We start from the raw sequence: 15,011 nt of genomic DNA, 5'->3' as shown, positions 1-15,011 counted from the left end.
AACAAGCACAAGGTTAGGTATACACTGTATGCTGATGATACTCAGTTCTATTTAGTAAAATTGAGGCAATAATGAAAGACATCAAAAAAAGGATGTCGGCGAAGAAATTGAAACTTCGTGAAGACAAAACTGAGTGTATGCTATTTGGATCTGACAGTGCACTACGAAAATATGAACATTTCAAAAGAATTACTATTGGTTCGTCATCAGTAAATATTGTAGCAGCAGTGAGGGACTTGGATGTATTTATTGCTAACAAATTATCGACGAAAAACCATATACTGCATATTGTAAAAACCTGTAACTATCATATTAGAAACCTTGCATTTACTAGAAAATATTTAAATGAAGATACTCTGAAAACAGCAATTACCTACTGAGAAAATTGCAAGAAGTACAAAACAGAGCCGCCAGATTAATAAAAGGATTACGTTCCCGTGACAGAATAACCCCTGCACTAATTGAGCTACATTGGCTACCAGTGAAAGCAAGAAAAAACAAAATACTTCTCACAGTCTTTAAAGCACTAAAATATGGTGAACCAACATATTTGGGAAACTGCTTAAACTTCTTTAGACATGAAATGAATATTGTAATCGGACATGCAAGTAAAGCATATAAGCTATTTGAACCTAGAACAAATAATAAGTCTGGCGAGAGAGCATTTGAACATTGCGCACTTACACTAATACAACAAAATATTGCATGAAGTAAAGATCATAAGAGAAGAAAGCAAATTTAAAAAAGAATGAAAGACTCCTATTCTGTAGGAGTTACGATACTGACGAGAAAACACTAAAAGACAATTATAAAATATGAGAAGCTACTTATTTTGAAAGCGGACAAGGACTCGCCAGAGAGGGCTGTACATAAAACCATAGTGAACAAAGTGAAATACGAAATGTTGGTAAATGACACGAATTATGCTGAGATTGATAAACACATTTCGAAAATGGATTACATAAATTTATTTTTCGGCTAAATGCATAAATGACTGCAACGCCCCACCCCCCCACAACCAACCCGGCCACCGGGCAAAAAAAAAAAAAAAAAAAAAAAAAAAACTCTGTTTCCGGTACTGTGAACGAACGGTTGCTTATGGTGGCGTGTACAGAGGCTAGTTATCACAATATGCTGAAGAGGTGGGAATAACTTCTTGTTTACAATTTACGGTTTGATATAACTATGAACTCACTCGTAGCTTTACCAAATGGGGAAAAATAAGAGACTTGTAACAAATATTTCCGTTTATTTTACATTGAACTCAAAATTTACATAAAACATCGTATTAATCTCCATTGCGTTAGCCAAGTGAGTAGAGACATCCAGCAGCCAGAACTGAAGTCCAGAGCTGGCTGTCCGGATGCTGATATCAGCTGAAGTCAAAGGCTATATTTAGGGAAGATGTAAGTCATCACATACAGAACATAACCTGACTATTGAGAGTGAGAGCGGCAAAATTCTTTATTCTTATATTTTACACTTGAACTTTCAGAGAAGGGAAAACCCGGGCTTTGCCTTTACGCAATTGCGAAGAGTATGTGTCTGTATAAAAGGACTTACAAGGTTTGGTATTAATAACGATAAAATTAAAGAACACATTGAATGGACGTGACGGACGAAAATTTTATCATAATTTAACATTAAACGTTAATTCCAAACTTTTATCATGTTAGAATCCAGTGACATATCAAGATCAGCTTTTGCTGTTCATATCGTTGAAATTTTCTGGTAGTTTTCATGTCTTTTCTTTAGTACTTCTGTTGTGCTTTCACTACATTAGACTTTGACCTATTTGCCTTAGATGTCGCTTTAAAACTGCAGGTTCTGAGCAGAAACCATTTTGTTGTTAATCTTCAATTACTTCTTCGCGAAAATGTATGTTATGTTAAATCTGGTAAAGTTCTTGAATCCTCTGAGTCTGTCAAATCCGTGTGGTTCTCAAAGGGAAATATGTCAGGAGGAAAAATAGTCATTCTATCGGCAATTATTGCCTTGTGTGTTTTCTTGCTAACTAAGAACAGCGACTCTTCTGACATTCAAGAAATGAAACGAAGTATATATCTTTTGACTGGATTCTCTGTTCGGCAAAAAGAAAAATAAATAAATAAATAAAAATTCCAGCACAAAGGAAACGCATTTGCTCTGAGGAATATAGGAGAAAATACATCACGATTAAAGATTCTATATTCTGCAGTCTTTTATGCACAATAACCGAGTGGTCATTTTCTTTCATAACCTGCTTTGATGTACAATGTAATTTCCTCAGGTAAACTCGTAAAGTGGTCACTCATATTTCATTCTTCCCTTCGAGTATCTAGTTATGTCACTAATGCCTCGTAAATGCTTCAGAGAACCCGAGGTCACGCTTTCTTTTGAGAACCGATAACCTGATTTAAAAAAAAAAAACAACAACTGTAGGCGACTATCATTTGCGACATCGCTCGTCTGCCAGAGACAAAGCATTGTGAGTCGGCGTTTATTTGCATCCATTTAATAAAGAAAAAAAAAAAAAAGACATGGCAAGTTCTCTCTGAAGGTATAGACAACATAAGGCTAAGTAGCCAGTATTAATTCGTCACTGATAAATTCGCGGGAAAAGATGGTATTCCACAGTAAAGGTTCCCGTGTATAGTTGGCGACTGGGTGGGTTACTTTCTTCAGTTTCAAAGGAAATTCCAAGAAATTTTGATTTCTTAAGATTCTAAAGGTATGTAGTTTCAATAATATTTTTAAAACCATCTAAATTGCATCAGTTAGTTGCTTAGGAAGTCGAAACTTTATTGTCATTAAAAATTCACTTGAAAACTGCTCGACGCAAAACGCGAATATTAGTCGAAACTCGATGGACAATCACAAGTACAGTATATAGTGTTTATGTCTTTCCCGGCCTGAAATCGGCCTGACTGCCGCTGCAAATGTAAATAAGAACTAGGAGTAATCATTCTAAAACAACATCATCTACGAAACTGAACATGGCTACGAGAAAACGAAGAAGAGCCTATAGAAAAGATAACAGTCAATGAAAGTATTTCGAAACTCCACTAAGTTGATCTACAAAACAACACCCATGAAAGGCCACCCCCCAACAATATATACAGAAAAGAGAACATAACGCGGAATCATGGAAACCGATCACCTACTACAATGAGCTAACACATCCGACACAGCATCCACGAGAAGGACAGAGTGGGCTAAAAAAAAAAAAAAAAAAAAAAAAAAAAAAAAAAAAAAAAAAAAAAAAAACAGCAACGTCAACAATTAGCAACAAACGTTTACGGGAAGAGTGGGTCGTTTCAAAGCGTCTTCAGCTAAGAATGAAGTCTTTTTTCCATCTTTGCTTCTCCTAAGACGAGTTCTTACGTTTGGCGATTTCTACATCAGTTGGCTTCACTCGAATGCATAAGAGAGTCTTGGGAAAAAATAAAAAGAAACATTCATCATTTTAATAAAACTAATTTGCAAGGAACTTTTCTCTCTAAATACTTTTTTTATTCAATGTCTGCTCTCTAATTTTTCGTTCCTTTCCAAGCACAACACATTTTGTCCGTTCACTTCCACTTTTCCTTCTAAGTACTCCTGAATTCAGAAATGATCGATGGTGAGATTTTCAACTTTGGAACAAACTTTATGAATTCACTAAACTCGCCTTGTCCTTTACTGCATCCCGTATCAAGGGTATGCTATTATTCAACCTGGCTTCCAGCCCTGTGACCTGCTGTTAACAGGTCAGAGCGCACAAGAGCTTTGAAGCTTATTATGGCTGTGGTGTAAATTCATCTTTCCGGGAACAATTTCTCTTCCCTAGTTATAATATAGTACTTTTGCGAGATAATTCTAGAGTACTTAGCAGCAACTCTTCTAATGATTTGAAAGACACAATCCGTCTTGAATTTAAGGAGCTGGGTTGTCTCTCGTACTTGGGCTCAGGTATTCCATCCTCAAACTCTCTTCTGCCTCTTCCCTCGTACCGAAAACCTATTTTTTGTTAAGGGAACCAAGTGATTCACCTCTGTATAGCGACTTCTTTCTCTGTACTACAGTGTACCTAATATAAAATGCTTTCTCTCATACCCTTGGAGGGCACAGATGGGTGGAACAGAGGAGGTACTCCTACCCTTAGAAGCACCTTCGTCGATACCTCCACTGCCACACCCATCCTAACCCCTCTATCACAAAAATACTGGATCAGAATAATATTATCTGGTTCGGTTAAATGCTGACATTCAATTTCGTAACAAACAAGAATTAGAAATTTGGCTTCTAACAAATTTGTATTATACCTATTTATTTATATAAACGTTATAAGCTAAAATCTCGAATTCTATCAAAGTATTTCGTCTAAGGTCGACTTTTCGTTTTTTTCTCCATATTTCAGCAGTGATTCGAATCGTTTTTATAAACGTGGGAAATGACGTTTGAATGGCGTCAGGTGACGTCACCAAGAGCCAAGCGCTTCCCCATCAGCGGGAGCTCACTACAAATCGGCCCTATAAGGATGATAGTCTTCTAGCGCTTGAACATTTCCTATTTGAGAATTCTTCGATAGCATTTCCCCAGTCAACATTATGCCTTGGCATCGTAAGTAAAGAAAGAAATAACGTTTGAGAAAGATTAATCATGGAGGATGGTGAAGGTTGTTCAGGTGAAGCATACAAAAGGCACCGGGGTCGAATCACGCCACTTTTTGGTGTTTGTTGAAGCAGAAGATCAGGAACAGGGTGTACATGACGAAAGCGAGAGTAATGGCCCCCGTCGCGTACATGAAGAGGTTCAATTCTGGGTGCTTGAAGCGGTTCTTCTGCAGCCAATCCAGAACTTCTTCCTCGACCATTAAGTCACCTGGAACAGATACAAAACATGTGTTTCTATAAATTCTCCAATGAGGCGTTTGTAACGACAAGTCACTGCCATGTGCATCATATAATTATCAAACCAAAAAGGAATATTAACTACAGAAACTTCAAAAACTAAAGGTGCTTCATGAGCTGAGCAAAAGCTGATCAGCACATAGATCTCACAAATCACATTAATCAACGAAATCTACTTTGAATGCTCCCTTCTAGTCTACTTCCAAAATATTAAAGAACTCAGGTTCAAGCGTCTGTATGCAGACAAAAACCTTCCACATTATACACCCACTACCAACAAGCGTACATAAGTCTTGTACTCTCTCCATGTAAGCAAACCATCTCAATAATGATAAAACTATTAGCTACATCTTGTATTTCTCATTTCTCTCCCGTCCATCCATAACCACCCGCAGTTTATTATAAGAAATTAATCACAACATACAGGAGCTATGTTCTGCGATGAATTAGGAAAAATGACTAGATTCATAAAACATAAATATGTCGATTATATCTCAATGGACGGTCATATAAAGCGGATGTCTACCTTACTAGCAGCCCAAATACTTAACTACTGGAACGTCAGCCTTATTTCATACTTATTTATCTGTTTGCGTATTTTTAACTGTAATAACAAACAGTCGGCAGACAACAAAACGCAGGTGTAAATTAAGTGTCTACCTGACCATCAAAATCTGAATACCGAGACTCGCACACATACCTCTATATATGCTTGGGAATCTTCTCCTGAAGTAGACGAGGGCGGGGAGCTTCTGTATGCCGTACTTCTTGGCGTACCTGCCGTCCCGGATCTTGACGAAAGTGATGTCAAGGTCGTCGGTCTCATCATCGATATTCTCTAGTTCCTTCAGCACCTCGTCGCACTTGGGCGAGTCTTCGTCTGTAGAAGACAAGAAATGGGGTGAAATCTTTCCTTTATAGACTATGGGGTTGTTTTACGGGCTAGAGATGCCCGTTTCGAGGAAATGATGAATCTAACTCTTACAGGGATACAGATAGGCTGATCAGTGAATGAATAAATGTATATATACACATACATACATCCATACATAATATGCTGACTCTCCTACTAAAAAGTGTCTCCAGAGAAACACCTGACAACAATTATCCTGTATAGTCTCGTGCGCTCTGGATTTTGAGGCATTTCTATTCCAGCATCTCTCCCACACCAACACGTCTACTATCTCTCGGTCTCCCTCCATTCTCTCCTTTCAAAACTTCCGATTCATACAAGCTTTTCGTCAACCTGTCGTCGTTCATTTTCTCTACCGGTCCAATTCCACTTCAAAATATTCTGATCCTTCATTTCAGCTATACTACTAGTCTTTGCATCATGTATTTGTTTCTTTTCATTTCTCATCATTTAACCCGATCTTTTTCTACATATACAATCTTTTTCCAGAGCGTCCAGCTTTCCTCTAACTCATTTGCATTCAACACCCACGCTTGACTTCCATAATGGAAAGTTGGCTCAACCGTCCCTTAATACATACCAACTTTGTTTTAGGCAGGGATTTCTCTTCTATTCCAATACTTCATCTCTTCTGCGATTCACTTCTATTCTCTTCCCGTCATCTGCTCTCGACCATTTCCATTCTCCCACATTTCATAATAACATTCATAACTCTATTTTACTGGTTTTCACTTAGTCTCACAACTCGTTCACAATTCTCTGCAGCTTATCTTTTTCTTTCACTAAATTGTACAGTGCATTTGCAAACACGACTTCTTACCTCATCCCACACACACCGTCACCTTTCCTAGGATCTCTTGTAACCCACTCTATAACAACTTCAAGCAATAGGGAGGCACGTCCCAATCTTGTCTTATTTTCACCATCGCACCAAGCCAGTCATTTCCATTCGACATGTTAAAATTTAACACATGATCAGCTTTCAAGAAGAAGACCTGTAATTTCTTTCGACAAAATGCTCTATAATTACGGTACTTAACATATTATACATCGGAATTCAGCCATGTCACTCATAACCCTTTCTCTAAAATTAAGAATATAGGCAAGAAATTAAATATCCAAACATTGTATTATACAATGGATTTAAAGGGCAATAAATAAATAAATAAATAACCAAATAAAAAACTTTTCACGATGCTGTAATACTAATTTTAAAGATATTTCCTATCTCCTTGAGAACGTTCAGATAAAATATATCATTTAAGAATATAAAGAAGTCTCCCAACAATATAAAAAAGATGCGTTATATGAAATCCCTATGTAACTTACGTGAACATTTTTTATATCGGTTAAACTGAAAAATCGTTGTACAAGAGAACAGATAGTTCCTATAAGAATGCAATTATCAGTCCAAGAATAAGTAAACTTGATCCATTTTTTTTCGAAATGAGTATGAAAAATATATGAAAAAGGAGGGTGGTTTTTCTGGTTTTAACAGCAAACGCGAAAGCCAACCAGAACAAGTTGTTCAGCCGTCCGTATGTTCGTCTGGAGTGTCACTCTATGTAATGTAATTTCTACCACTATTTATCAGTCCCTTTGAGGGCCTCTTGAAAAACTAAAGATGAAACATGTCAGAATTTATACCTTGTGTTACATTTTATTCTTGTGGTACATCTGCATACAGACACACACATTATATATATATATATATATATATATATATATATATATATATATATATATATATGTATGTGTGTGTGTGTGTGTGTGTGTGTGTGTGTGTGTGTGTGTGTATATATATATATATATATATATATATATATGTATATATATATATATACATGATATATATATATATATATATGTGTGTGTGTGTGTGTGTGTGTGTGTGTGTGTGTGTGAATTTTGATCACATAACCGTGATTTATATACAATTGTTAAGCTACAGTTGTTTAATATCCAATTTGCCTTACCTCGGAAATATTACATGCAAATATACGTACAATACTGAATGGGAATTATAGTTGATAAAAAGTTCATCTCACGGGCTCGAACCACCGAAAATGCACCAGAGCCGTAAACTGGGGGTGCAGCTTCCAAGGGTGACCCAAGCAGGGTTTGCCAGATGGTGACTTATTTTTCTAATTTATGATGCTAATTGCAAAATTGCCAAAAACATTATCACTGCTTCCATATATGTTCTAATTATCTCAAAACAAGCCAAAAATCCAAAATACAAGTAAATCTTAATTTCAAATCTTGATTATGAATTGGTGCCCAACCCTGTAAAAGCATTTTTCCTATGTATGTTGGTTTGAAAGCCATTATCTTCAATAGTTATACGTAAATCGAGAAATGATAAGGAGTTGTGAATTTCTTTCTCTACTGTAAACTTAATATTGGGATATTGAACATTAATGAATTTTAAAAAGGAGTCAGAGTTAAAAGCATTCATAGGAAAAGTGCTTTTACAGGGTTGGGCACCAATTTTTATAGCTCATGCAATTTCAATTCTAAGTTGAATTCGCTCCACCCTCCTCCACAGGGCGTATTCCCTGACTTCCACCTGGCCAGCTTTTCATAAAGAAGTAGAGCTCTTGGCTCATTTTTTCCGTAATAATTGTTTTCCATCACACTATTTCCATAGGGTCCTTAATAAGCTCCTAACCACGAAAATGAAACAACTATTCCCATACATACCGCTCCAAAATTATGTATGGCTGCTAAGTTCCCTTTTCTTCACGATAAAAGTTTTAAAAAGAAATTTATGAATATAATTCATCATGAATTGCCAGGTGCTAATTTGAAGTTGATCCCACGAAATCCTCTAAATATAAGCTCTCTTTTCAGAGTGAAGGACAGACTGAGCCCTTCCTTGATATCTAACATTGTTTATAAATATACCAGTCCCAGATGTAGTCTGGGAACCTACGTTGGTTGTACGAGACTTCTCAAGGTCCGTTTGTGCTCCCATCAAGGTGTCAGCTTCAGGACAGGGTGCAGATTGGCCAATCCCGAATTATCTAAAGTTCGGAATCATTCCCAGATTTGTGGTGCCCGCTTGGACATAAATGGTTTTAATATTATCGGATCTGCCCGTAAAGACGACGAGTTGGTGGTGTTGGAGTCACTTTTCATAAAAACTAACGCACCAATACTGAACACTTAATCGTCGTCCACACAACTGTTTATAATTGCCTGTTTATTTATTCTTCGTATATTTATTTTCTCCCTGTATTTTTAGTCACTATTTAACTCTTACCTTGGTAGGTGTTCCTTTCAAGTTCCTGTTTTAATTTTTATATTTGTAAATTTCAAAATATTTTTAATTTTTGTAAATTTTTTATGTGCATAAGTGATGTTTTTAGCATCCCTAGCCTATAATTTTCCAGCCTTGAGGATGCATCATGTGATGTGAACCGTTGGCATAATAAACTTGATACTTGTGAAAGACGTGCCTTTACATCTTCAACTTGGATGTTGGTAGGGTCTACTACCCCTGTGATTCTTATATATATATATATATATATATATATATATATATATAATATATATATATATATATATATATATGATATATATATCTATATACTATATATATATGTATATATGTATATATATATATATATATATATATATATATATATATATATATATATATATATATATATCTATAATATATATATATACACACACACATACATATAGTGTGCGATCTCATATCTCTTAGATTGTGACAGTCATAGGCTTACCTACCTACATGCACTTCGTATCCACGAAGACATTTATATACTGTTCGTATCTTGATGGCCATACATAAGATGCACATATGAATGAACGCACATACATACGAACATATCCCTAAACACTGGGAACGGAACACACACACATGACTCTACATTCCGACACACACAAAGTGAAAATACCCCTTCCTCCTCCACCGTCACGAAAGAACTTACAGAAGAACACGGCCACGAAGTCATTTTCATCGAGCAGTTTCTCAAGCATCTTCCTGTTGACCTCTTCAATCTCGTCCTTGATTTCGAAGACGTCTTGCGAGGTCAGCCACGAGAACACTTTCTCTTCGTCGAGGAGGTCACCTGCAGGTCAAGAATAGGTCGAAAGGTTAACAGGTCTAAATCTTGTATCAAAAGGCGACAAACAGAACTTGTAAGTTAGCAGTACAAGATATCACAAAACGGCATTTTCAACTACAAGGGTAATAATTCAATCCATAATAAAAACAATTTAAAAAATCAAAAACCCTTTTCTCCGAGTAGCTTGGTAAGCCAAAAATGGAACTGAAAGAAATGAGAGAGAGAGAGAGAGAGAGAGAGAGAGAGAGAGAGAGAGAGAGAGAGAGAGTCATACCATCATAAACCAGGGGCGTCTTCTTCCTGAAGTAGACCAGAGCTGGGGTATGGAGAATGTTAAACCTCAGGGCCGCATCCGGGTCGTTAATTTTGACGAAATCGATACCTATTACAAAACAAGTGAGGTCAATGAAGCGCACTGACTCATTACGTAAACATCATTAAGTCTTGAATGCTAAAGAAAGGTCACCAGGAACACTCTTCCCTAATTCTATATAACCAAACATAAACTGAATGATATAAGCACGGGAATGGAATGGAATGGAATGGAATATACAATTTAAGCCAAAGGCCAAGCACTGGGACCTATGAGGTCATTCAGCGCTGAAAGGAAAAATGAGAGTAGATTTTTGAAAAATGTAACAGGAGGAAAACCTCCCAGTTGCACTATGAAACAATTGTTAGAAGAGGGTGGAAAGAAAGAGGGAAGAAAGAGAACATGAACGGAGGTACAGTAAAAGGAATGAAAGGGGTTGCAAGTTTTTTCATGAAAGCAATTGACTTCAGCAATCGAAAATGTAAATGAACTAGTTGAGAAAATATGAAGAAATATCATTCGCACAGGAATTTATCGTAAAATGCCTATTTTCTGGGTTGTTTCCTATCCTACCTGCAGTTAACATAAATCTACAAAAACCTAAGAAATAGCAGTTTCATTCACAGAATAACAAGAATTCATGGGATCTCGTGACACAAAATACTGTAAACAATAGGACACTTAGGAATCACATGCGCTCCCATTTCCTCAATCTACATTTTAAATAATTATTTAAAATGTAGATTGAGGAAATGGGAGCTGAAATATGCTACAAACAATTTGTTCATTATTTGTAGCATATTTCAGCTTACATTAACTATACTAGCTTGTAGAGTGTCCAGCAATTCATCTCGCTTTACAATAGAAAATCCAAACAGAATGTCTTACAAATTTTCACTCAGGAAAAATGAGTGACAAATTTTGCAATTTTCATGAATGAAAAATCCAAACAGCCTTTCTTACGGAGTTCCTATCATAAAGAATTTTACACGTTGAGTTTTCTAAGTGTTTCTCGCTCATTTCGACTGGATACTTACCAAACATATCTACCTCATCGTCGATGTTCTCCAGTTCCCGCAGAACTTGTTCACAGTCATAGCAATCGTCTTCGTCTTTTGGAGGCGAAAGAGCAAAGATAAACAAACAAAATTAATAAATTTCTTTGTTCTATTCGACTGCCACACTCTTTGCAATAACTAGATTCCGGGATCTGCACGAATACCAAAGATAAGAGTTGGAGGATTCTTTGGTTCGTAAGTGAACAGGATTAATATACTTAATTGGAATAGAGGGAAAAACTATTTAAAATGACTGATTTTTAAATAGAACTTTAACATACGTTTTCATAGAAACGTAATCTATTTCCATGAAACGAGCACAGGAGCAGGTGTGAGTTTGCATGCATAGAACTGGGCAAAAGTCATTGGTGAACCATCGTTAATTTTGCCAGCTTAGGCGCCAAAACTGACGAACAGATCCGCGAATGCCCGTTCTGAGTGTGGCAGCATAATCGAGCTCTGTTAAGGTAATCATATGTGCAGTATCACATTGGCTATACACAAACTTATGTCACAAAGTATGCTGCATGATGTGCAGTTTATCTGTAAAGAACGGTGACGGTTTGCTTTGCATATGAGGTAAAATCCTTATTACTAAACACAAATCAGAGACAATAAAGACATTTATATATACATTATCTACAGCTTTCTCAGTCTACGATAACTACATTAGTTAACAGCAGTTAAATCCTACTTATCCAAAGCACACTTCAATCAACACTTAGACAGGTGTTGATACAAATTCAATAAAGTAATAAAAAAACACTAAGAGAATGTTGAGAGGTTTTACGTTAGTCGGTCCAATAGAAAGAAAGAGATACTGGTTAAACATCAAAGGGGCTTCACAGACATCAATGTTCAGTACAGTTCCACACAATTCCAACTGGTGAAAACCTCATTTCGAACAGGCCATGGGCTAATAATGCTGCAAATCGCAAGTAATCGAGAGACTCTCAGGATCTGGAGAGTTCATTTTGAGCCTTTCCCAACATGACGTGTTTTGAGATGATGTGGTTTGCCAGTTGCAGATGTGCAGAACAATACGCAATAGTGACTGCTTGAATTTGCAGAACGTTCGCAAGAGAAAAATCATTCGAAAATGCGGTGTGAGCGGCAACGATCGTCTAAAGCACAGAACTATAACTAAGATTTCCATTGCAAAAATAAAAATGGGAGTCGGGAGGAGACGGACATCCTTAGCCTTTTGTTGCCTAATCGTGAACTAATTAAAAAATAACGGTTTGAAAATGGCGGTGATAAGACACAAAGGTATGCTGTCAAATTCGCTGTTACGAAGGTTATAAATGTTAAGGATACAGCGTTAAGCGGTTCAACAACCTGTACAGAACTAAAAATAAGAAAACTATATCTACGGAGTGATTATCTGTCTTGACTTGACAATTTCGCCAATTGTCAGAAATTGTAGAGGCAGATCTTTCATAAACAGTAACCCAAAAAGGGTTTCGGGGCTCATTATCTTAGACTATTGTTTCTTGGGAGTAATTATCTTTAGATATTTAATCTTTTCTTGACGTTTTTTACACTAATCTCCAACGGGCTTGTATTCAACACGCCGCAAAGGTGGAGAGATACCGTTTTTTTTTTTTTTAAACCTTGGGGGTCACTATATAGGAAAGATCCCAGAGGCCTAAGTAACACACAGCAGCAAGCAGTCATAATGAGGCATTTTGGAAAGGAATGCAAATAGGATTGTTGTCATACTCACGAATCAAAAATGTCTATTCTACGTTAAGCAGGACGGAAAGCAGCAGTGCTTTAAATATACTACTACCTCAGTGGTGAAAATCACACAGACGGACGAATACGCGAGATACAAACAGCTGAGAATACACAAATGCGACAACACAATAGCATTTGTAAGCTCACTTTAACTGGCATGCGCCAAAACCCTTAAATGGTCTGAGGTTTTCTATACGAGTGGCCAAGCAAGCATCAGTTATATGCTGATACAAAGGAACACGAAATAGGTTGTTAAGATTTGCAATTGCTGGGGAAGTATTTTAAACCATTGATCTACAGCAGACTAAAATAATAAAGGACTGGAAAAAATGTAGGATGTATAAACAAAGATGATTTGAGTGAGTCCACTTTAAGATAACATTAGTTAGCAGGATCTTGATAGCTGAGTAAGTTTTTACAGTATGGATTCAGGAAAATGAAAACTAATCAAACACATCTAAAGGTTAAATCAATGGAAATAAAACTGAACAGGCAATAGACTTGCAGTTCCTAAAAAAAAATGTTGTCCATCAAAATTGTATAGATCAATTTAGACTATCCGCCACGGGCTGTCCCAGTGATAACCATCTGGTCTCACAGAGGGTGTTTCTCGTTTTTTCTTCTAAATCTACTATACTGAGTCTATGCTCTAGCTTTTTTCTATTTTATCTATAGCCAGTGATTGCTAGGACCAAGAAGGCACAATTCCTACTTCTATACTTCTATCTCCGTGTGCCGGCAGGCTGGTGTGAGTAAGGAGATTTGAAATTATGTATTGACAGTAGTAGGTTAAATTTTTTATAGGGTTACCATCATCCGGTAAGGAAGAAAAGCAAAGAAATCATAAGGAAAAGATGCCGCTGTTCAAGAATTACAGGCTTATTGGGAACACTTTTTCTTTCTCCTAACTGGCTTGCGTAAGTTAAAACATTATCTTGTTTTGGTTCTGCTCTCCCCTAAAATAAATCCTAATTCGTTTCAGCAAACCACATTCGCATTTCAATAAACAAGTCGCTTCCCCATCTAGTTCATTTATTGTGAAAAGGTAAAATTCTTCGAAATCTCAGTGTTAATAATATTCATGTACTGTTCACCAAAAATGGATCACAGTGCTAATTAATCATATCAAACCTGAATGAATATAAAAGGAGAAATAGATTATTAACTAATGACAAAATCAGTTATTTTCATGAGAATTTCTTATAATTAATATGCGTATGGATATACGCATACTAAACAGAACATGATTAGATAAAATTATAAAATGATATCTGCTCGTTTCGGATACATTCTTGAAGAGAGAGAGAGAGAGAGAGAGAGAGAGAGAGAGAGAGAACTCCTATATTTAAAAAAAAAACATACAAATACTCATTCAAAACAATGCTCCAATGATCAAAGTGAAATTGTAACTAAATTCATTCCATATGACATTCCTAAGGAGAAATCTGGCAACTGCAGACCCAGAAACAATTAGGCTGTTGATACAGGGGACATGTGAGAGGTTTTAACAAAATTATCCAAAACGATGAAAAAACTTAATTGTAGGTACCGTTACCAACAGATTATCTTAGGTTCGTGTTAATATTCTTCAACACACATAGTTATCACCAACTTTGATTAGCTTTTTCTTTATTCGGCTTGATAATTGTTGCCATTTGTGTGACTTTTGGTTGAAAATATCCCAAGTAGATAAGGAAAGAGAGAAGTACATACAGATAACTGTTATGACATAACTGAGTAGAAACCTACACAAAGAATCATTTCATGGTTCTCAAACAAAATTTCCAGAGCTATTTAAAGATCCACTAGGTAGTTCTCCAACAAAATTTCAAAAGATATTTAAAGACCCATTTAGAAGTTCTCCAACACAATTTCAAAAGATACTTAAACACCAATTTTGTGGTTCCCAATAAAATTTCAAAAGGTTTGAAACCCATTCCATTGTTCTCCAACAGAATTTCAAAAGATACTGACAGACGTATTTCATAGTTATCCAACAAAATAAAAAAAAATGTT

General features: G+C 36.3%; 1 protein-coding gene across 11 annotated transcripts in view; it reads right to left on the bottom strand.

The window, feature by feature from the left end:
- Positions 1–1,229: 1,229 nt before the first annotated feature.
- Positions 1,230–15,011, bottom strand: part of LOC135220720 (uncharacterized) — a 153,783-nt gene continuing 140,001 nt past the window's right edge. For all 11 annotated transcript variants that reach the window (XM_064258141.1, XM_064258139.1, XM_064258140.1 and 8 more), the window contains 5 exons: positions 11,235–11,309; positions 10,159–10,266; positions 9,747–9,887; positions 5,572–5,751; positions 1,230–4,842 (listed from right to left, as the gene is read on the bottom strand). In XM_064258141.1, the coding sequence (XP_064114211.1) occupies positions 4,676–4,842; positions 5,572–5,751; positions 9,747–9,887; positions 10,159–10,266; positions 11,235–11,309 (671 nt within the window). In that variant the 3' untranslated portion in view covers positions 1,230–4,675. The remainder of the gene's footprint in view (positions 4,843–5,571; positions 5,752–9,746; positions 9,888–10,158; positions 10,267–11,234; positions 11,310–15,011) is intronic.

This window comes from Macrobrachium nipponense, chromosome 2 (assembly GCF_015104395.2).
Source record: "Macrobrachium nipponense isolate FS-2020 chromosome 2, ASM1510439v2, whole genome shotgun sequence".
Classification (NCBI taxonomy): Eukaryota; Metazoa; Arthropoda; class Malacostraca; order Decapoda; family Palaemonidae; genus Macrobrachium; species Macrobrachium nipponense.
The sequence above is the reverse complement of the archived record's forward strand: the minus strand, read 5'-3'. Positions and strand labels throughout refer to the sequence as shown.